The following is a 22,054-nucleotide window of genomic DNA, read 5'->3' on the forward strand; positions in this document are numbered from 1 at the left end:
CTACTCACTGTATTTTGGGTAAACACTCTCCCACTCTTTTCAGCCACCTGGGCTGCAGAAGGGGAACATGAGGCACTTGAAAGGGTTCCCCTTGGTATGGGAGAGATGTCAGAATCAAGAGCAGTTTGGCTGTCTTGTGTTTTGCTCCTTCTCCCATCCCAGCTGGAGAGGGGTGTTGCAGATGGGATGTTACCCCTCTGTTAGTCACAAAGGAGGGTGTGGCAGAAAACTCCGTCTCAAAAGTCAGACAGTTTAGCTCAAATTGGATCAGTCCCTGCTGCTTAACTGGATGTAGGGCAATCCTTCAGCTTCCCATGTGCTTGGAGACTGTGCCAGGGAGCTGACCATGTCCAAGAATGCATATAGGTTGTTGCTGCTTTCTTAGGGGCTCCCAGAGTTTGTAGACAAGTCCATCTTTTCAGTGGTGGAAGGCTTATTTAAGCATGTCCATTTAAATTGCTGGGTCTGCCCTGCTGGTGACTGCTGAGTTTCGTTCAGGAGCTTGCCCAGTTGCTGTGACCTTAGTGACACCGTGACCATGGTGTTGGCCCTGCTGACACATGGTGAGCCCTATGAATCTCCCCCCTGGTTCCCTAGGAGGGACCTGAAGTACTGGAGCATCCTGATGAGGGGAGGGGTGCTGTGCAGGGGAAGCTGCAGGAGCCCATAGGGGGATATCATGGGACAAAGACTTGTGTTACATCGTCCCGAGAGGAGAGAAGAGGTTCTGTGTATATGTAGTGAGGATCAAAAATCTAAAAGTCCAGGGAGAAGCAGCAGCTCTGGCATACAGCCCTAAGCTTTGGCAGAAAATCATTCTTTGTGTCTATTAATATGTGACATTCCAGCCCAAAGTGTTGTCCCTCGCTCCCTGGCCAAAATACAGTTTACTTTGGCCTTAACTCCTGCATGTTAGGGCTTTCTGTCTAAGCTGGGGCTCCATGACCCTGCTGAAGACATAATGCTTGATTGACTTGTTCTCCTGCAGTATACTTGTCCCAGATATCCTGTGTGTGGCTGCAGGCAAAATGCTGCAGCTGGCCAAGTGCTCCTGGGTGGAAGGGACCAGAGCCCCTTGTCAGCATGATTCTGACCCATGTGATGTGGAAAGAGTGAGGGAAGAGCCTCCATGATGCCAGTAATTTTCTGTTGTAGTCAATGGGAAATGGATCCTGTAGTTTTGACAGGTAGAGCTGCAGGTCTGTGACCTGGTGTGCTGCATGTCATGCTCACACCACAGCCCTCCTGTGCTGAGACACAGGTGAATGGGCAGAGTCCCTTGCTCTGCTGGCTGGGAGGTATGTGCCACAGCTCTCACTGGGCTTGGCACAGCTGTGCAGTGCCATCTCTCTCTTGTCACCTCTGTCTGCTCTGGTCTCTCTGAGGAGACTGAGGTTATCTGGACAGCCCTCAGAAAGGCTTAGCACGTAGAGACAGTGTGTGTGGCTTGGGTACAGGTCATGATGTGGAAAAGAGGGGAGGCAAAGCCTGTTTGAGCCTCAGCCCCAAGCATTAGGGAATTACCAGTCAGAGGAGCAGCCTGCAGAGGATCTGTGTGTACACCGATCATGTGCCTGACTTGCACTGTCCACACTCAGGAACTGGCCAAGCCTGTGGGCCCTACATGCCTTAGCTGATGCCAGTTGACTGTAGCCATGCTTAGAAGTAATTTTGTGTCTCCCAGGAATCTGTCCACCTTGGAGGGTAAAAACAGGAAGAGGCACAGCCTGGGGGGGGCATGTCTGGCTGTACCCAAAGGCAGCTTAGCTGGAAGATGTCTTGCCTGTGGATCTGAGCTGTGGCAGTGTTGGGTAACCCTCCCACAGCCAGCAGGGTCAGACTGATAAAGGGAATGGGTTTGCCTGGAAGGCAGCCTCGGAGTCTGGAGGAAGCCCTCCCCTAGCATTCCTCCTTATCTTGGCTGCACTCCCAGCCTGCCTCTGCCCCTTCTCCACACAATGGACTTGAGCCAGTGCTTTCACCTCTGCCCCTCTGGGTGCTGCAGGGGTCAAGGGTACTGGCATTGCCAGGCCAGGCTCCCTGCCGAGTTTGCTGGCTTGCAGGGTCTGGGTCATTGCTCATTTTGCTCACACACTCCCTTTGTGCATGGGGCTGTCACAGAAATTATTTAGTCAGGAGGGGGTGAATCACAGAGGAATGAGTCAGTGGGAAGCAGAAGGAAGGTGCTTGTGCAGGACAGGGTTTTAAGGGAGCCCAAGGGTCTGGCAGTTTATGCTGAGTCCCTGGGAGATGGGCTGTCATGGGTACCAGAGGAGAATTGGGAAAGCCACAGGGCTTAGTAGGTGGAGGCAATGCCTGTGCCTTGGGAACAGGCCAGGATCTTAGCTACATGCTGAACTCCAGCCGTGGGTACACTGCTGTCCTGGAAAGCCTTGGGGCATCTTTGGTGCTGAAGTTTTCCAAAAAAGAGCACTGCAAGGGAGCAGTGCAGGGAACAGATATGCCTGCCTTCAGTGAATCAGGAGGATCTTCATCCCCACACAGGCAGTGGGGTGTCCAGCCAGCTCTAGGCAAGCTGAGCAAGTCTCTGTACTGGTCAGATCCTGCCCAGTTGTCAGAGAGCAGATTCAGGACGGTAAAATGAGTGATACTTGTTGGGGCAGAGAATGATAAAAAGATAGCTCTGGATTGAGTGAAGACAGCATGGAGGAAAAGCTGGGATGGAGATAATACACTGGAGATTTGGGGACATGGGTGCTTCTTGACTCCAAAACCCCTTGTGCGACCTGGGCTCTCCTGCAGACCCTTGAAGGTATTGCAGGGCTGCTTCTCTCATCAAGGGACCTGCTCTGGACTGCTGGGTTTCCATCTAGCACAGCTGGCCTCTGCTGAGTTGGACTGCTTATTGTCCTTCTCATCACTCCTGCAGACAGGCCCCTCATGGGCATGGTGGAGGCAGCCTTGGTATCAGAGCTACAGCAGCACAACCAAAGCTCTCTGTGTCTGGGGCCAAACTTCTTGGAGCAGGTACCTGGGAATTCTGTCTTGGAGTAATGTAGGTGTTTTGCAGCAGGCACTGGTATTGCTACCAGTCAGAGCAAGGATCAGATACTTGAACGAAAGCAGCTCCTACTAATCTCAGGTTGAGATGAGTCTCTTTTTTTCAACATCCCCAAGGTATGCAGGTGCAGGTACTCCTTGGTGGCACCCTTGGCTGGGCAGAATGGAGCCCAACAGGCTCCAACAGTGTCCAGAGATGAGCTGGGGCTCTGGCTTCTTGTGTGCTGCAGTGGGCAGAAGCTGAGAGTGGTAGGCTTGTGCAGCAGCAGGAGGGAAGGCAGTGAAGGGAGCTCTCACTGCTGCTGCAAGCTGTGGGTTTGCAGTGAAGCTGCAGCTTGGCTCCCTTGGGAGGTGCCCAGGAGCAGGATGAGAAGCAATGGGACACAAGGAAAATTCCAATTAGACACTAGGAAAAATATTTCCCTGCAAGGCAATTAGACTCTGGAGTAGGGCCCAGAGGAAGGAGGCAGTTTCTACACTCAGTGACTTTGAGCTCCTGGCATGGGGCAAACTCCAAGTGGTTTGTTTGAACTTAGTCCTGCTGTTAGCATGACTGGACCTAAAGCCTCTGAGGTCCCTTCTCACTGTTGTTCCTCAGTTCTGCAGTTCTCAGGTTGCTTGGCAATGTCACATCTCATGGACTGTTGGATTGACCAGCTTGGAGGCACATGGAGGGCTCAGGGTCTTGTTCTGTCCGTCCCCTTGTCACTTGGACTTATCTGTATGGTATTAGCAGTGGTGGGAGATGGAGGCACTGCCTTAGGAGCATTGCTCAGCTCATTCACTTGCCCCAGCCTCTCTTAGCTGGAGCACCCATCTCTCTGTAATCTGTATTATTTCCTTTCCACATGAGCACAAGAAACCAGTGGGCAGTGAAACACAGGATGTAAAGCATCCTCTTTGCTTTGCTGGAAGAACAGAGCCGTGATGTGTCGGGGGTTGCTGGTGTTTTTGGAAGGCTCATGAGGATGCTGGACTCCAGTCCTCCAGATGCGAAGTTTATCTTTCCTGTGGTGCCTGTCCCAGAGATAGTGGTGGTTGGAAGGGAAGTTACTGGTAGCTTTTTCAAAGGTTCCAGCTGCTTGACCATCCTCAGCAGATGGACGCTGAGATGAGCCCAAAGGAGTGTCTGGAAAGAATTATTTACTCACAGTACTTTCTGTTTCTTTGCCAGCCTTTTATTCTCATGGTAGTTCTTTTCCTGATCCTGTCCTTCTGCAAGGCTGGCTGCTGGCAATCTTATGAGCCTTGTCTTCAGGAACAACTTTGCTGTGTGATTTATTGTGTCTTGGAGCTTTGACCTGCTGTCTGATGTTGCAGAAGCCCATGTCTGGTGTGTAAGTGTTCAGAGGGTGTTTACAGTGTTTGGCCCATCCTGTCTGCAAGAGTAATGAACCAGAGCAAGGGGGTCTGCTTGTAGCCTTGGCTCCCGGGTTAAGCTGACCTGCAGCAGTAGCTACATCTGCTTTCTCATCTGGCAGAGGCTGGGTGGATGTTCAGGCTCCCTTTACGTGTGTTTTCATGGTCTAGAACATTCTCATAAAACCGTGTTAGTCCCCAGTCCCTTCTAAAGTTGTTCCTTTCAGCCTTTCCTTTGGGCTTGTTCACACTGGGCTGCCATTGCTGTGCACTCTGCTTTCCCTTCCTTAGCAGTCCATACATAACTCTCAATGCTGCTCTGGACATGCTGGCTTTACTTGGATATCCCTGTTGCAGCACCCCCCTACACTTTGGGAGCAGCAGGATCTGGTGGTTTGGGTTAAGAGGTCCCTGAGGTCTCTGTTCCCATCTGCCAGAGCAAGTGCTGTATGTCAGGGGATGAACTGGTTTCTGGTAGGCCATGGAGAGCTCTTAGGTCCCTCACAGGCTCTGCCTCCCTAGGAGGGTCAGATCTAGAGGGACATCTGTGTCCTCAGGGCATGAATCAACCAGCAGGTTGAAGATGTTTTGACTTAGCTGCCTCTGCTCTCTGTGGGACCCCAGGGGTGGTTTAGTCTGTGTGGACAAGGAGGTTTGCAGTTTCATGGGGTGTAAGAGGAGCTGGACTGTGTCTCTTGCTGCCCTTCATATGGACGTGCCTACAGTCCCTCTTACCCCATGTTTCCCTTCTTAAAGCCTTCTGCTCTCCTGTGTTTGCCTTCATTATGGGCAGCAGTGTGAATGTTTACATTACAGTTGTGGCACTCTTTTCCTAAGTCCACCAGGGTGTTTCACCTTCAGTCCTACAGGAAAGAGAGGTTTTTCTTTTCTATGACAAGGTGCAGAACATTAAATTTGTGGTGGAAATACTCCTTCCCTGCAGTAGCCCTGATTGTGTCCATCTTCTTAAAATCAAAGATGGACAAAGCCTCACCCTTATGGCCCAAATACCTGCCCAGCACAGGTCATGTGCTAGACTGGCCTGTGTTAGACTTGAGCCTTTCTAAATCGCAGCTGGAAAAGCATGAGTTGGATGGGTGTGCACAGCTGTGTGTGTGTGGTATCTCCTCCCCCTGTGCCACGTACATGTCTAGTACAGGGAGTGGAAAAGATGCTGAATGTCCCTACAGCTGCTGCAGCCTTATCTGCAGGCTGCAGCTTGGTAACCAAGCAGGAGGCCCGAGTGCCTGTGCTCAAGCACCTCCCTTGGAGGACTCTTACAGTAAAAGGAAGTGTATTGCAAGAGGGCTTGTGGTGGGGAGGGGCAGTTCCCACGGGGCAAATGCTGCAGTGCACAATCCTTGCTGCCCTCCCCATTGCAAGCCATTTGCTTACCCTCTCTTCAAATGTGTAGCTTTGACACCTGGAGCTGATCAGAGCAATTCAGCATCTCTGGGACTTCCTCCACTGCCCTGAAGTGCCTGGCGGCTGTTTGGGGAGGTACGGAAAGGTGATGGTGCCGTGTCAGGGACTCGTCAGGGGAGTGTGTGCAAGGAGGCTTGGGCTGGTGGGGCTGTGGGTGTGTGGCAGTCGGGAATGGGAGGAACTTGGGGTAGGTTAAGGTGAACTGCAGCAATTAGGAGGCAACAGAGCACAGGTAAGAGCTAGGGGCTTGCCTTGGGGGTTCGTGGAAACAGGACAGAGTCTGATGGTGGTTGAGGATAGGCTAGGATTGAAGAGGAGCAACTTGTAGGGATACAGAGCCCAGCTCCCATGTGAAGGATGTGGGGAAGGGGCAGTGTTCTGCATCTGGGTTTAGGCTACAGGGCATCATGGTACAGAAGGACCTAGCTTGGTAAGCAGGCTTTGGATGCCTGTGGTGACGAAGAAGAGATGGCAGAGCTGGGAGCAAGAGGGCTGCCATCACCTGCTGATTTCTGTGCTATCTTCTCCCAGCTTGCAAAACATCACCCTAGCACTGGAGCTCCCTATCAGAGGCTCTTGTTTCTGTACCTAGCTAATAGTGCTGGAAAAGGGGCTGGGCTGTTCAGGTTGCATGTCCAGATCATGCTTCCCATGGTGCGCAGCCCAGGACAGGGAGCTGACAGGACGGGAGTTGCTGTAACTTGTTTTACCACTGGAGTTGGGTTAAGCAGGTTGGTAGTATACAGTTTGCACAGCTTCTGACGGAGACACCAACTGCAGAGTGTTATTCTTTCTCTTGGGAGATCAGATAAAATGTTGCTGAAATTTGTAGGTTCCTTAGAATGGTGAGGGCCTCATCCAGATTGAGTCTGGGGAATGCCTCCCTTGGACAAACATCCTTATTGAACTTGAAATGTGGCAGAGCACTGGTGCCCTGGTCATGGCCAGAGACCTTGGGTGTCATGCAAGTGCAGACCAGAAGTGGTCCCTGCCCTTGGCCAGATCCTCTTGCCTTCTCGAAGCCATTCTATGACTGGCTGCGCAGGCATGTGACTTAGTAATCACATGGTGGAAAATTTTCCGCTGGTTTCAGCTGGCATCAAGCTCTGGACTGGAACAGCCTCTCTGTGGGGTCATCAGTGACAGAGGTCCCATGGGACTGTCCCTCAGGCCACCACCCCTGGAGAGAGACAGGAGGGCTGGAAGAAAGCTGGCTGACATGTCCCTGTGCCTAGGTGGCCAGGCGCTTGCTTTCACATTTTTTGTGCCTCAAGGTGACTGCCGAGGCCACTGTGCTGCCCCAAGTCCAATGCCATGGGGCTCCCCAGGGCTTGCAGGTGCAGTGCTGGCTGCACCTTCCCCTGTGCAGCAGCTACCCCGAGGTGGAAAGACACAGCTTTTTATGATGTGGAGCCAGCACAGAGGAATTTGCTGCTTGTGGACAGCTGTTGTCCTGGGCCTGGCTCGTGTCCTCCAGCACTTCTCACCTAGCGCTGCCTATGGAAGGGGAATGGGGGCTTGCCCACCCTCGACTCCCTGTGCCAGGCAAGTGGGTGCCACCTCGGGCTAATGGGGGTGAATAGCTGCGGTGGAGCCTAGCAGCATCCTGCTGCCTCTGCAGGGATCCTCTTGGGCAGCGGAGAGTTTTCCCCACCCCCAGCTCTGCCGCTGCCTCTTTGTTTTCTGGCAGAAGCCTCTGTGCCTTTTCATTGCCGTTGAGGCGCCGAGCAGGAGCGTACATGTGCCGCGTGTGCGTCTCGCCGGGAATGTGATGCGGGCTGGGAATCCTGCCGGGCCAGGCATCTCCCCTGCAGGGCAGCGGAGGCCAAACAGCAGCTTCAGGGGTCTCCTTCCCATGGACTGTTCCTCCGGTCGAGCAAGGCTTCGAGGCAGCTGGTCTCCCGCACAAAACCCTCTCTTGCATTGACAGCGCTTCTGCACCTTGCCACAAGTCGAGTAAGTTGGATGGGAAGGGGCCGGTCCTCAGCTGGGCACTCGGGCTCTCCGCTGTGGTCCCCCCTCGCTCCCGCTGGGAAGGCACCTGAGATTAAAGCAGCGCCAAAGGCTATGGAGCTGGATACAGCGGTGGCTGAGGATTGCTTGTGCTGCGCCTGCCTTTCCATGTATTTGATCTCTCGACTTCCAGCGGGGACTGAATTCCTGTGCTGAATTCTGGGCTCGGCTCTTGTGAAAGGATCCAATTATTTTAGAGCTTTGAGCATCTCCATTTGCTGCCCATATTTGCGGCGCGCTGGCTGGAATTCCAAGTGATTAACGTGGCTGTGACATCCCTCCTAGGGGTGTTATCTTTGCTCGCTGTCCCCCACCGCCCCCCTCTTCCTCCTCCGGCAGCAAGCGAGCAAGACAGGCAGGCAGAGACAAAGGTCTGTCCTCAACCTGGGCTGTCCTCCCCGTAAGCGGCTGCTGCATGGGATTTCCCTGCCCTGCCTGCTGCAGGTTTCCTGGGCTCCCGGTCGAACACTGGAGCTGGGCGGCCGTGGGCTATGTCGTAGAGGTTTGAACCTGCTGGGCTGGGTGGGCAGGGGGTGCTGCCCGATTGTCCTGCCGGATTTTAAGCTGCTTTTCATTCTTTGCGCTTTCCTGGGAAGAGGGGCAGCCGTGCGTGGAGGGGAGGTTGGCGGGGAGGGGGTTGGACGTGGGGGAAAGCTTTGCACAGGTGGCTGTCGCATAGTGAGATCTGTCTGCAGACCCTGTAAACCCCCCTTCCCAGCCACAGGCTATTGTCAGCATCGCCATCTGCAAGCCAGGCACCTGGGAAAGGTGTGTGGAGGCGATCTGTACCAGGACAAGGGGCATCAGAGGGAGAAGGGGTAAGTCACTGGGCTGGGAGCTCTGCTCCAGCTCCCCCGGCTCCCAGGAGAGGTTTCATTGTGTTATCCTGACTTGGCCGAGCAGAAGGGCTCAGTCCCTGCAGCACCTGTGTGTGGTGCTAGGGCTGGGGAGGCACTGCATGTTGTTGGGCAGACCTCAGCCCTTGAGGAGGCTGCTGCAGCTTGAAGCCCCAGCAAGATGCACTGCAGAGAGGGCTGCTCTGTCCCTAGGGACTTGTGCACCTGGCCAGTGCTGCCTCCCATGGGATGGGAGGGAGTAGCAGCACCTCATGGACACGGTGCTGTGGGCACAGGGAGGTGTTGGGTCAATCTCTTTCTGTGTCTGGTGGTTTCTAGGAGCTTGCACTCATGACATGAGTGATACCTCTTGCCCCATCATTCCCCTCTGGCGTCAGACTTCCTCCTCATTACTAGCAGGGGCTCGCACTGAACGAGGCTCTGCAGCTGCATAAATCTGGCATGGCAGGAGGCCTCCTGAGAACCCTCGAGAGCAGCACTTGCCCTTGCAGTGGGGCAAGGAAACTCCCTCCCTATGTATCCACTCCCTCTCCCTCTCCTTCTTTCTTCCTCTTGTTTCCACCAAGTGTCGGCTCCTTCCTCCCCAACCTGAATTCCAGGATAGTGCCAGAGCCATGGCCAGTGGTCATTTTTTTGCTTCAGGCACAGTTTGCTCCTCTAGCTTCTCCCTTGTCATCTCCCTGGGATTGCCACTTCTACTACAGTGCTGGAGGTAGTCCCCAGCCTCACGTGTCTGTCTGTGTCCTGATGGTGAGATGCCTGATCTGTCAGACTGTGCAGGAGCCCTTCTCTGGTGGCAGCATTGCTGTTAGTGTTGCCATCCTTCAGGGCTATGACAGAAACTTTCTGCCTGCTGGCACTTCACAAGCTCTGCTCTTAGCCTGTGCCAGGGAGCTCCTGGGTTTGTGCTCACACTGCTTTGATTTCCTTCCTTCTCCTTCGGTTCAGGTAGGACCAATAGAGTCAATAGTGATTTATCCTCTAGACAGTCTGTTTCCAGCAGTTTCTGTTGCCTCTTCTCTTGCCTTTTACTCTGCTTGTTCTGAGGATGATTATTTTCCCTCTTCTAATGATGGCACTTCTTCCTGGCTGTGCGGTTCGTGCTTCACCCCCAGTGAGGCCACCAGTGTCTCTCCATAGCACTTCCTAGGAAAGGAAGCAGGAGAGATGGTAGCAGCAAAAGCCACTTAGGGGCTGGTTTGGGGTTTTCTTGTGGTCTAAATAGTGCAAAGACCCCTTTTGGCCCTGACAACCACCAGGCTGGTGCTCTGTCCCAGGCAGCAGTGCCCAGGTCAAAGCCTCTTGTCTCCTGGCTATGTGTCCCTTTTGACTGTCTGGCAGTGCTGCGCTGGAAAGGCACTGGATCCCCCCTGGACAAGTGCGGCAGCTTTGGGCACAGAGCTTTCTCTCTCCCTTGCACTGGTGCTGGGCTACCAGCCCTGCTAGGCTCCCAAGGGCTCTGCCTCATGTCAGATAGCCTACCTGCTCCACATTCATCCTGCTTCCTCTCTGGCTGGCACAGTACAGCTCGAACAGCAGCAGATCCTTTTGCAGGCTGCAGCCTGGCATGTGGTACCACTGCTGCATTGCCCAGCCAGGGACCCGTCCTCACCCACCATCCTGCTCTGTTGCCTCCAGACTGAGACCATAGTCTCTTAATCCTGGTTTCCCCCTGGATGTGCTAATAGGAATGGAACCATCAGGTAAGCCAAGTCCCCAACCCCTCCAGGCCTGGCTGTGTTATTCCGCGTCAGGCTATGGTGGCTCAGGAATACAGTGTCTCTGCCCCAGTGCCTGGGACACGCTCACTCTATGCAGGTCATTTGGCACTGGCTATTTCTTGGGTGTTGAAGCGTGGTGCCCTTCCCTAGACAAAAAAATAGAGAAAAGCTGTGCCTGGCATAGCTCCACATCTAGGTGCTGGGAGATATTGGCAAAAGCACAGGACCCTGCCTGTTTTCTGGGCAATGAGGGGACCTTCGCAGGAGTAGGGCAGAGAGTGGAAGAGCTCTGTCTGGGCTTCCCTCAAGGGGCAAAGCTTTTGGAGTCCTATCTTAGAGCAGCAGCATGGACAGAAACACTGTAACAAAAAAAAAAAATCAGCCTCTGGTGGGCTTAGGAGGAGCCAAACCCTTGGTGTGGGCACATGGAGCCCCCCCATGTGCTGTTTCCACAGGGATGGCACCTGTGCTGCTCAGCTGAGCTGGTGAAGGCCTGTCCATCCATGTGGCCAGAATTAGGGCTTCTGGCTCAAGGAGAGAAGACAGAGGTGACCAGGTGGTTTCTCCCTGTGCGTGCTTGGAGTGCAGGAGGCCATGGTCCCAGGGTTGCTGTCCCCCTCTGTGGGGAGATGGTGGGCTCCCTTGCCCACCACCTCCTCAGCCCAGAGGCTGAGCTCTACTGTGAGCTGGATGGGCTGTCAGCAGGGAGGAGCTTGGCACTGCCAAGAGACCCTCCCTGGGATACAGCCCCTTGCATCTCAAGGAAGGTGAGAAGCAGAGCTACACCCCAGCTGTTCCCATCCCACACTGATGGGCATTCCTCCAGAAGGATGTTCAAGGAGATCTTAGGGTGTACTTGGAGACACTTTGGGTGATACTTTCCTGTCCCTGCCATGGGCCCAGCATTTTCCAGCACGACGCTTCAAGCAGCAGTATCTGGGCTGGGCAAAAGGTGGTGTAGCCCTGTGTTCTAGCTATGTGTTCTAGTGGCTGGTGCTGGCAGCGCCTGGTGACTGGTATTGAGAGCTCAGCTGGGATGGATTTGTGTGCTAGCAGGTCAGCTTGTCCTTATACATCCATTCTCCTGAAAGACAGCTGCTGCTGGGGAGAAAATGGCTGTGACTTCAGAGGGACACGGGGAAGAGAATGGAAGGTGAAACTGTGTTTGTTCTGGCATGGACACACTCTTTCTTCCTCGGCATCAGGCTGATTCTTGCTGTTGGTTGCTGATTTTGCTTCCCAGTGGTTCATAGTGCCACACAAGTCATGGTACAAGTCTCCTTCAGATATGGAGGAGGGAAACAGCAGCCTTCCAGGCAGGCAGAGCACAGCATCCTACTTCATCCTACTTCAGCATCCACCTGCTGAGAGCATTCACTTGCTTTCCTACCTGCTTTGGTGCAGGCCTCATGGGGTGCCGGGAAGAGCGGGTCTTTCCAAAAAGCTTTTGTTTGGACCCAAGGTTTGTTACACTGCAGCAGTGATTTCCCCTGCTGCAAGTGGTCCTTGGGTGCGACTGACCTCAACAGGTCCTGTTCTGGGTGGTTGCTGGCAGTGCCCTCCCCAGCAGTGGTGGTGGCTTTTGAGCTGTCCAGCTCTCAGGGACTGGTCATGGCTGCCTGTAATATCAAACCTTATTGGAAATGTAGGGAAAGAACCGCCTGTTTTCTGGGGCAGGTGAGGTCAGGCAGCAAGCACAGCTGATGCTGCCTTTCCACGTGCAGGTTGCAGGGATGCAGAATTTGCCAGACCAGGATGCCACTTCAGGGGATTGCACTTGAGTGTTGCTGCCTCTGAGCATCCATTTGGGGTTTTTGTTCATCTGCCTGGCCCTGCTGTTTCCAGCCTTCAGAGCAGTACTCACTGCTGGCTTGGGGTGCCCAGACAGTGACTGCCTGTTGGATGGGTGCTGCAGTGAGCCCCCATTTAAGGGATGCATGAGGAGGGTGGTGGGGAGGGCATGATCCCCAGGGATAGGCACAATTTCCACCTTTAGCTAGAGGTGCCTGGGCTGGTGAAGCCCATGAGCTTCCTCTGCCACAGAGGTACTGAGGGTGAAACTGCCCAAGGGGCCTTACACACTCTGAAGGTGTTGCACCATGAGCTGCTGCTTCAGCTGACTTTTCTCCATGCCCTCTTCCAGGCATCAAAGCTGCAGTGCCCATGGGTTGTGACCACAGGGGAGTTGTGTTGCATCTGCAAATCTCTGCTGTACATCAAGAGCACATCTGAACAGGTGAGTGCTGTGCACATGAAAGGATTGCTGTCTTTGTGCTGGGAAAAACTGGTGGGGGGCCATCATGGCTCAGCGCTGTCAGGCTCCTCATTTCTGCCTTCCCTGACAGGCATCTCTTAATGGAAGAAAACAATTCCAAGCTCTTCTCCTTATCTGTGGGGCCAGAAAGTGTCCTGTGCTGTGGGTGGAAGGGGGAGGAGGTGAACATGAGACCAGGAACTAGCTGGAGGCCCAGAGGTTGCTGCAGGTTCTTGGAAAGCAAGGCATGAAATGGTCGCCAGAAAGAAAGAGGAATCTGTTCCTATGCACAGGGTTTCATACAGGAAAGCATGCAAAAGGGATGTAAAATCAAGCCAGGTATGAGAGTTCATGGCTTAGCTTAAAATATTTGTGGTTTAAATGGAAATCAAGGTGTTAGCACTGCCTGAGGTGGGTGAGATGTATGTGGCCTTTGATTTGGGAGGTTGGGAAAGGCTGAGCCTAAATGCTGCCTTCTCTGCCTGTCTGACCCTGCAGACAGAAAGCACCCTCCTGCTCTACTTCCAGGAAGCATCTGAATCACCCCAGCCCTGCATCTCCCCCTTTCCTTCCCCTCAGAGCCGCTGTGGACACTGAAGAGCTGGAGAGGACGTTGCAGAGGTTCGGAGGCACACCGTGATGGTGGGAGCCATTCCACGGCAGCCACGCCGCTTCTGGGGGGTGCCTGACTGGCAGGTGTCTTCAGCTAATTGTGCCAACGACCGCCTGCTGCAGGGCAGGGAGGTTAATCCGGAGCAAAGCAGGGTCCTGATGCAGAGGGGTAAGTGTGGGGAGCAGCCAGGACAGGCTGCAGTGTTGTGGGCTACACAGAGGGGTTGAGGTCAGCAGGGACATATGGAGGTTATCTGGACCAGTCCCACCTAGAGCCATTGCCCAGGACTTTGTCCTGATGACTTCTGGATATCTCCAAGGATGAAGATTCCACAACCTCTCTAGGTAACTGGTTATAGTGCTCAGTCATGGTAAAACAAAATGTTTTTTCTGATATTCAGAGGGAACCTCTTATTTATATATCTAGATATCTAGATAAGATTTCACTGAGCTTCTCCAGGCTGAAAAGTCCCAGCTCTCATAGCCTTTCCTCACAGGAAAGATGCTCCATTCCATTAATTTGTTTAGTGTCCCTCTTTTGCACCCTCTCAGATGTGTCCTCACCAGCACTGAGCAGAGAGGGAGGTTCAGTTCGCTCAACCTTCTGTTAATGCTCTGCCTGGTGCACTACTGTTCTTCTTTGCTGCAAGGGCACCTTGCTGGCTCATTGGTGCCCACCAGGACCCCCAGGGCCTTTTCTGTTGTGCTGCTTTTCAGCCAGTCAGTCTCCAATACATCCTTGTTGCATGGTTATACATTTTATCACTCCTTTTAAACAGACTCCCTGGTCTTGAGCACCTTGGCCTGCCATTTTCCCATCCACACCCCGGTAGGGTCAAAACAGCATATGGAGGCTCACTCTCCACATAGCCTTGATCCACCTGGAGAACAAATTTCCCTGTTACTCACTTGGCCCTAAGTACTTGCTCCACAAGATCGGGCACTGCTGCAAAGACAGGCAAAAGGCAGAGCTGCCAGGCACGGGCAGTTTGTCCTCAGTGTGCTGGTGACTTTCCCTGCATCTCCTCAGCTCTTGCAACCATTTCAGTATTTTTCATGCCTGAAACGAACCAACATGTGGACAGGATTCTCACAACTCTCAAACTGGACTAAAAATCAAAAGTGAGGCACCATGCTCCACAGAGAAGGGTAGGCCCTTGGAGCTGGCAGGAGTGGGTGGATGGTACCCTGGTACCTCCCAGCTGCTGATTGAAACGCTGGAGATGCCTGGTCTAATCTGGCAGAGATAACAGGGATGTTAGGCCAGGTTCCTGTCCCCACCATGGGGCTGGCACCAGCCCTGCCTCATTCACTGCACGTGGCCAGGACAGGTTGTCTTGGCCAGCACTGAGAGATGCTGCTGCTGCTGTTGCCCAAAGGGGTGATTACAGTTCTGAGCCCCTGGGACTGGTCTGACCTGCCTGACTCCTGAGCTCCACAACAGTACAAGCGTGTCCCTGGCAGAGGGCAGCCCTCTTCCTCCCCACCTGCCCAGACTTGTCCACAGGAGTCTCCAGTCTGTCTAGAGACTTCTCTCCTTGCCCAGACCAGGAAGGAAGTGCTGAACCTGCAGGTGGGTGATGCCTCAGGGTTTCCCAGAAAGCCGTATCAGCCTCTTTCTTCTTCCTGTCCCTGGAGAGGGAGGTTCAAGTGGGCTGTGTGAGGAGCCATGTCCCAGTGGGTCCCTTGTAGCCAGAAGCCTGGATGAGAATGGAGATCCTGGGCTGACACTCATCCTTCTGCTCTTTTTTTTTTCCAGATGCTGTGCTGCAGAGCACCTCATAGTAGAGGGCTCACACAGAGATCCTGAGTGAGAGAGGACCCATCTCACACCCCCTGCCCTTGCACCCTGACCTGTGGCACTTTACAGTCCCCCTCCTGCTGCTGCATGGGCTCCACTGGGAGTCCCAGCAAGTGAGGCTCCATGCGGCACATCCACACAGAGACGTGTCTGCCCCCGGAGCGCAGCACAGACCCCAGCCTGTCCCGGCCCAGCGGGGAGACACCCTTGGAGCCTTCCTCACAGTGCTGCACCCACCGCAGCATCCTCATGGGCTACAATGAGACAGAGATCAAGCGCCAGAAGGTGTACCAGGTGTCCATCTTCTCCCACCTCTCCAGCTCTTCTGAGAGCACGGAGCAGCGGGCAGGCACCCGGCCAGCTGTCAAGAGGGGATACCCCGAGCAACGAACTCTGGAGGGGGGTCGAGATCCAAAAAGAACTCACTGGGGTGACAAGGGGGTGGATGGGGGCCCGGGGCAGCCTTCCCTGGATGATGATGATACCTTTGAGGATGGTCTGCTGGTGGAGGAGCTCTCCCTTTGTGGCTCTGCCCAGCACTTCTCCCACAGTGGGCTGCGGGTGGTGGAACATCGCTGTGAGGGCAGCCCTAGCCACAGCCCCAAGGCCAGCAGAGAGGACAAGTTGCAGGATGTCTCCTCCACCTCCTCCTCCTCCACCTCCACCTCCACCTCCACCTCCACCTCCTCCTCCTCCTCCTCCTCCTCCTCCTCCTCCTCCTCCTCCTCCTCCTCCTGGCCCCGGCACATTGCTTGCAGTACTTTGCACATGAGAGACAGTTGCCCTGTCTCATCAGGGGATCAGCCCATAGACTATGGAGAGAATGGGGAGCCAGCAAGTGGCCACAATATACTTCACCTTGAATTGCACAGTATTGCACAAACAACCCAGGTGGACCCGGGTGGGAAGAGAGAGAAGCCAGGGAGCAGCCCATCTCACACCAGTAGGGCTAGCAGAGAAGCAGAAGGGCCAGTGGTGGCCAATGGGTGCAGGGAGTCCCCTGTTCCGCAGACAGTGCTCAGCCCTGAGCCCAGCAACTTGAGCTCACAGGAGATGACGCCCTGTGGGAGCAGCCAGCTCAGCAGCACCTGCCCAGCCAAAAGGAAGTTGCTGCCCGCTGGTGAGGTTATGGCTGACTCCTGCTCTGAGGATGAGAGCCTGTCCCCACCAGCAAGGAAGAAGAGGGTCCTGCCATGCCATCCTGTGCCCACAGCCTGCCGCAGCACGGATGCCAAGGGAGCTCCATTCTGGAATCACCTGCTTCCTGCAGCCAAGGTAAGCATTGCTCATGTGGGGAAGTAAGGAATGGCCTGGGGATGCCCAGAGCTCAGGACTGTGGTTGTGGGCCGTGTGGTCCACTGTGGCACCATGCCCTGTCCTGTCCCTGAGTTGCAGTACTGGTGTGAACAAGGCAGCAGCTGACAGTCAGCCCTGGCACACATGGTCTGTTTTAACAAGCTCTTGACATCTTGTAGTCACTGGATCCTCTGCATGCAACTGGCTTTTTCTCCTGGAGAGCCTTGATGGGACAGGAGACAACCTCTGCATGGCAGTGAGAGCTGGACATGTCATGAAGCTACATTTGGTGTCTGATGGCTTCATGTTAAGCTATGAAATACCAGCAAGCTTGGGAAGAGCAGCTGGCCACTGCCTGCCTGATGAGGAGGAAGGCAGATGTGTGGGGTGGCTTGAACTCCTGGCCATGATGCCCATTAATTAGAGCAAGAGTCTGCAGGCAGTGGGAGTGGACATGCTTTGACCAAGGAGGCCAGTGCTGTGTGCAGAGATGCCACTGGCTTTTCTGCCATTTTGAGGTGCCTGTTGCATGTGCCCAAGGTGACAGCAAAGGGGCAGACCCGTGAGGTTTGCAACCCCCATAGCAGCTCAGGAGGTGCCTCCAATTTATCCTTTCTTACCTTGCCCTTCTTATTAGCCCCCTGCCCTCACCCTGTCCTGCCAGGTGAGGCTGCAGCAGGCTCAGGCCAGATCTGGCACCTTCTTCTTTCTCTGGGGCATCCCAGGGTGTGGGGACCCACAGGAAATGATGTCAGCGCTACCCTGGCTTCTTGCTGCTTGGAGCTGGGACACAACATCCATGGCACACATCTCCATCCCTGCCTGTCTTTTTGGTAACTGTCCCCCAGCCCAGCTCCCCCCAGCACTGTCCGTGCAGAGTGAAGCCCTCCAGCAGCTTCCCTGGGTTTTCCCACCCAGTCATGTCAGCCAGGTCCATCATCCCTTTGTGTTGTGCTGCCCTTTGTGTGGCTTCCAGAAGGGAAAGCCCCTGAAAAAGGGACATCTTTAAAAGGAGGCTATAATGTGACTGTGACTGTAGGATCCTAGCTGTGCGTAGAGGTGGGAAACACACCCCTCTGCCTGGTGGCACTGCTGAGGACTTTGCATGAATCACCAGGGGACAGAACTTTCCCGAGGCTGGTCAGGGAGTGTCCTTGTAGGTGTCACCAATCCCTGTGAGGTGCAAGGGGGTGTCACTGTGTGTCTCTGTCTACAGGTGTCTTGTCACTGGGGCTGCTCCTGAGACCTGCTTTGTAAAGAGGGAACAGTGTGTTGTACCTTTGGGTACCAATACCCTTATTCCCAGCTGAGCCACTTCGGGGTTTGGGCAGCCCTGTGTCCCCACCAGACACCACAGTCCTTGTACTGCCCTGCTGGCCACCCCTCCAGAGGCTGCTGATGGCTGCCCAAGGAGCCTGTTCCATGTGCTGGGACCCAAATGGGAATATGGGGCAGGGCAAGGGCAATGGCACCTCCCAGGGGTGCACGGGCCCTTGTTGCTGCCCTAACATGGTTCTCCATTTTGTGTCCCCTCCAGAGCTCTTCAGATTGCACCACAGTTGGGAGGAGGCTGAAGAGTGGGCTGCGCCTCAAATCGTGAGTCTCCTGTCAGCCCTGTGGGATGGACATGGGGGTGCAGGGTGCCTGCCCACCTCAGTACTCTGCAGCCCCATGGGAGGTTCAGGTTGTGTTGAGTCCTCTTCCTGCCCTGGCCCAGGTATCTTCTCTCCACAAGACCACAGACTGGGGCGGGGGCTTTCTTCTTCCCCTGGGATGTAGGAAAGTGGGTTCAACCTCTAGCAAAGGTACGGGGGACCTAGAGAGAGATCCATACTCCCAGGGATATGAACAACCCAGGGCTGTGTGCTCTTCAGTTCAACACCTGCCTTCTCTCCTCACTCCAAGGCGACATCTCCGAACCAGCCTTCGGAGGGGCACCAGGTCCCCTACAGCGCCCTGGGCCACCACCACTGTCAGCCATGCTCTGCTGGGCAACTTTGAGGTAATGGTGCCCATCTGCTGGGGGGAGGTGGGCCCCAGGGGCTCCACACAGGGAGCTCCACTCAGTGATGAGTGTGAGAGGCTGAACCTGATGGGGAGCCCTGGTTGATTGTCCCCAAAAGGCCTGGCATGCCACACAGCCATGGCTCAGCCAGCAGATCCTTGGGTGGAACCTACTGAGATAAGTGCAGTGAGGCTGAGCTGAGGCACTCTTGCTGCTCATCTCCCTGTTAGATGGTTGGAGCAGTTCAGGGTGGGTCTGTCTCAGAGTGAGGTCAAGGAGGCATGCAGTCACTTGGGTGCGGTGAAGATGGGAATGACTTCACCTGGAGCATTGAGGCAGGGGGTAGGGCTGGTGTTTGAGATTCCCTAATGCTTCCCTCCCTTCTCAGGAGTCCATCTTGAAGGGGTGCTTTGCACCATCAGGGAGGATCGAGGGTTTCACAGCAGAGATCGGTGCCAGTGGCTCCTACTGTCCCCAGCATGTCACCCTGCCTGTTGACGTCACCTACTTCGACATCTCTGAACACAGCGCGCCCTCGCCTTTCCTGGTACATGGATGTGGGGGAGCTGTGGGGGGCTGTACCCTGGCACCCTGGGGCAGCCGCTCACCGCTTGCTGTGCTCAACCACCTGCTTGTTGATGTGGCTGCCTGTGCCAGGAGCAGTTTTTAACCCAAAAAAGCAAAAAGGGAAAGAAGAGGCCCTGCTGCTTCATGGTTGTCATTGTCATCACCTCTCTTGTCATCACCTCTCTGTTGCTGCTCCTGTTTGGAGAGGGGCTGAGCTGGGGGTCTTCTTGCTGACTTGTGCCAAGTGTTGCCAGTGAGGGAGTCACAGACCTAAGCTGGTTCCCAACTGGGCTCTCCCTTGGCTTTCTCCCTCTCTCACACATTGTTTATTTTGCCCCAGGGAGTGATTGACTTGGAGGCCTTGGGAAAGAAGGGTTACAGTGTCCCCAAAGCTGGAACCATCCAAGTGGTGAGTCATTCCCAGGCCTGTGGGGATGGGGCTGGTTGGGCTCTGGTTGCCCTGCTTTGTGGGGGCATATGCTCCATGACATTGTTAGGTAAGGCAACAGCTGGAAGGGGTGTCTCCTGCAGGAGGTTATGTGGCCACCAAGACAACATAGCAGAGGAGAGCACAGGGTACCTAGGGTACTGTCAGGGAGACAAGGTGATGGGAGAATCAGGGAAGGAAGAGGTGGGTGAGGGTTTGGGCAGAAAAGGGTGTATGTGCAGTGGGAATGGGATGTAATGGAAGAGGAGCACAGGTGTGAAGGTGGGTGAAAAGGACTGACTTACGACACTCAGGTTAAGCCCTCTAAGACTGGTGTGGTGCTTTCTGGATCCTTGGCCCAGCAACTTCTGCTCCCAGATGCCCCATCTCTGCCCTGCATCCTTCCCAGTCTCACCCCATACCCCTCTGCCCCCAGACCTTATTTAACCCCAACAAGACTGTGGTGAAGATGTTCTTGGTGACATACGACTTCCAGGACATGCCGGCCAACCACATGACCTTCCTACGCCATCGCATCTTCCTGGTGCCCGTGGGGGAGGAGGAGGGGTCCACAGCAGCCCCCAGTGACCCACTGGGCACCAGCCCGCCCCGCAGGGTCCTCTGCTACCTGATGCATCTAAGGTAAAGCATGCTGGGGTGATGGGCACCTGCTCCAAGGTCACCTGGGCTCCTCTCCAACATGTCCCAAGCCTGCAAGACAGGAGAAGGGACTAGGGAGGAGGTGGGACCAGCTGCTCCCCTGGGGAGGCTGGAGCTGCCACCATGCCCAAGGGCAGCTGTCTCTGTCCCACTGAAGGCAACCAGAGGCCAAAGGGGCTTCTTTGACCAGGGGCCAAAGGGGATTGTGCTCTCACTGCGGATGCCCTGCCCTTGCCTGGGGAGCCTGAGGTCTCTCTGCCCTGCTCATCTTCACACAGGTTTCACAGCTCCAAGTCGGGGAAGATCTACCTTCATGATGACATTCGGCTGCTTTTCTCCCGCAAGTCGATCGAGGTGGATTCGGGGATCCCCTACGAACTGAAATCCTTCACAGAGATGCCGCGGAACCCCTGCTACTCACCCCGGGCCTGACCTTCTTCACCCCAGACCCCAGGGCCACTGGGGAGCCTCCAGCCCAGCATTTTGGGGAGAGATGAGTAAAGGGCCAGCTCACACTGCTTTGAGATAGCACCCACACTCCTGACCAGCATGGACACCAAGCTCTGCAGCAGGGCTGGGATCACCCAGGGGGCTTCACCAAGAGGGGCAGAGGCTGAGGAGCAGCCCTGGCACTGCAGGGACATGCCCAAGCCTGCTGCTGGCACTGCTCCCAGCTTGGAGCCTTTGCTGTGGCTGAGGTGGGTGGGTGTGAAGAGCTGGACTGGAGCTGTGAGTAAGACCACCCACACAGGCCCCAGGTCAGGGAGCAGAAAGCGTGGAAGAGTTTGTATTTATTAGTATTTATTGTTGCTGGGAGCACAGAGGAGGCTAGTGTAGAGGATCAGAGGTGCTGTGCTTGTTCTTCCCCCCAGCCTTGCCTGCACCAGGCTGCCTGTGTTCGAGCAGGGCTGTGGGGACTGCGAGAATGACTAGGGACAAGGATGCCTCAGCCCATGCAAGGGAGTGTGACCCAGTGTTCACACAGGTTGCAGGTCAGGGGTGTGTTAAAAGCCCTGTGACAGGCTGAGCCTCTCTGGCACCAGCTTTGCAGGGCCAGCCCAACTCCAAGCAGTTTGAGGAGGCTGCACTTATCTTCAGTGTTTTAGGGCAAGCCAGACCCCAAGAGGCCTATGGCTGTCAAGGAAGTGGCCACTGCCAGGTTCCTGAAGGTAAGACACACAGCTGCCACGTGGATGGGGACCTGGGGCTCTTTGCAGGAATATGGGGATAGCCCTCTGGGCAAGAGCCTCCAGAGCACGTGAGCTGTGGATCTGAGAAGATTGCCAAAATAAAAGGAACCTTGCACTGTCTTTGGGTGTGGGGTGAATCCCATGCAGGAGGCAGCTTTGGGCAGGTGTCTGCCAGCAGCATGATCAGAGGCGGGAGGATGGTCAGTAGCCCCAGCTTAGTCCTTGGGAAGCGGGGAAGCAACAGAGAATATCAAACTCTGGGAGCTGGGCTGGATCCTCAGGAGCAGCAGGACTGGAGAATCCAGACTGGGGCAGTCAGAGGGGAAGGGCCAAGGGTTAAACAAACTTGCACATGCCCAGTCTGTATCGCCCCTCTGCCCTCTGAGGGTCTCAGCAAGGCTCCCCCTGCCAGCCCAAGCTGAGGGGATACTCAGCCCTTCCATCACAAGAAACAAGAAGGGGAGAGGCCCGACCCCATCAGCTCCCACCCCTGGGGCTGAGACCCCAGCGCGGGGTGTGGGGATGGGCCAGGACTGGGGGGGTGCGGGGGCGAGGTCCTGCTCTGCCCTGCCCGGGGGCGGCCGAGGGGCTCCGGCCCTGCTGCACTGGGGTTAGGAAGCCTGAACCTGCCCCTGTACTGCCCATATTCTGGGGGCCTGACCCCCCCAAACGGAACCCCCTTACACCGGCGCTTGCTCCCCCCACACCGGAGCCCTGAATCCCCCAAACCGTGTATCTGAGCTCTCCCCCAGCCGGGGGTCTGAACCCCCCGACACCGGGGGCCGCTCCCCCCACTGCCCTGGCCAGCGGGACTCGGGGCACGCCACGACACCGGAGTCTCCCTCG

At 55.2% G+C, this 22,054-nt stretch overlaps 1 protein-coding gene across 10 annotated transcripts in view; it reads left to right on the top strand.

Annotated features, from left to right (window-relative positions):
• Positions 1-21,714, top strand: part of ATOSB (atos homolog B) — a 38,220-nt gene extending 16,506 nt beyond the window's left edge. For 6 of the 10 annotated variants that reach the window (XM_058864731.1, XM_058864732.1, XM_058864736.1 and 3 more), the window contains 9 exons: positions 12,540-12,632; positions 13,230-13,431; positions 15,022-16,338; positions 17,897-17,955; positions 18,265-18,361; positions 18,753-18,911; positions 19,272-19,340; positions 19,795-20,000; positions 20,297-21,714. In XM_058864731.1, coding sequence (XP_058720714.1) covers positions 15,187-16,338; positions 17,897-17,955; positions 18,265-18,361; positions 18,753-18,911; positions 19,272-19,340; positions 19,795-20,000; positions 20,297-20,450 — 1,896 coding nt within the window. In that variant the 5' untranslated portion in view covers positions 12,540-12,632; positions 13,230-13,431; positions 15,022-15,186 and the 3' untranslated portion in view covers positions 20,451-21,714. Of the gene's footprint in view, positions 1-5,714; positions 5,881-7,514; positions 7,762-12,539; positions 12,633-13,148; positions 13,432-15,021; positions 16,339-17,896; positions 17,956-18,264; positions 18,362-18,752; positions 18,912-19,271; positions 19,341-19,794; positions 20,001-20,296 lie in introns of those variants that run through there. The other 4 variants (XM_058864741.1, XM_058864740.1, XM_058864735.1 and 1 more) reach the window with 3 other exon arrangements.
• Positions 21,715-22,054: the final 340 nt, after the last annotated feature.

This window comes from Poecile atricapillus, chromosome Z (assembly GCF_030490865.1).
Source record: "Poecile atricapillus isolate bPoeAtr1 chromosome Z, bPoeAtr1.hap1, whole genome shotgun sequence".
Lineage (NCBI taxonomy): Eukaryota > Metazoa > Chordata > Aves > Passeriformes > Paridae > Poecile > Poecile atricapillus.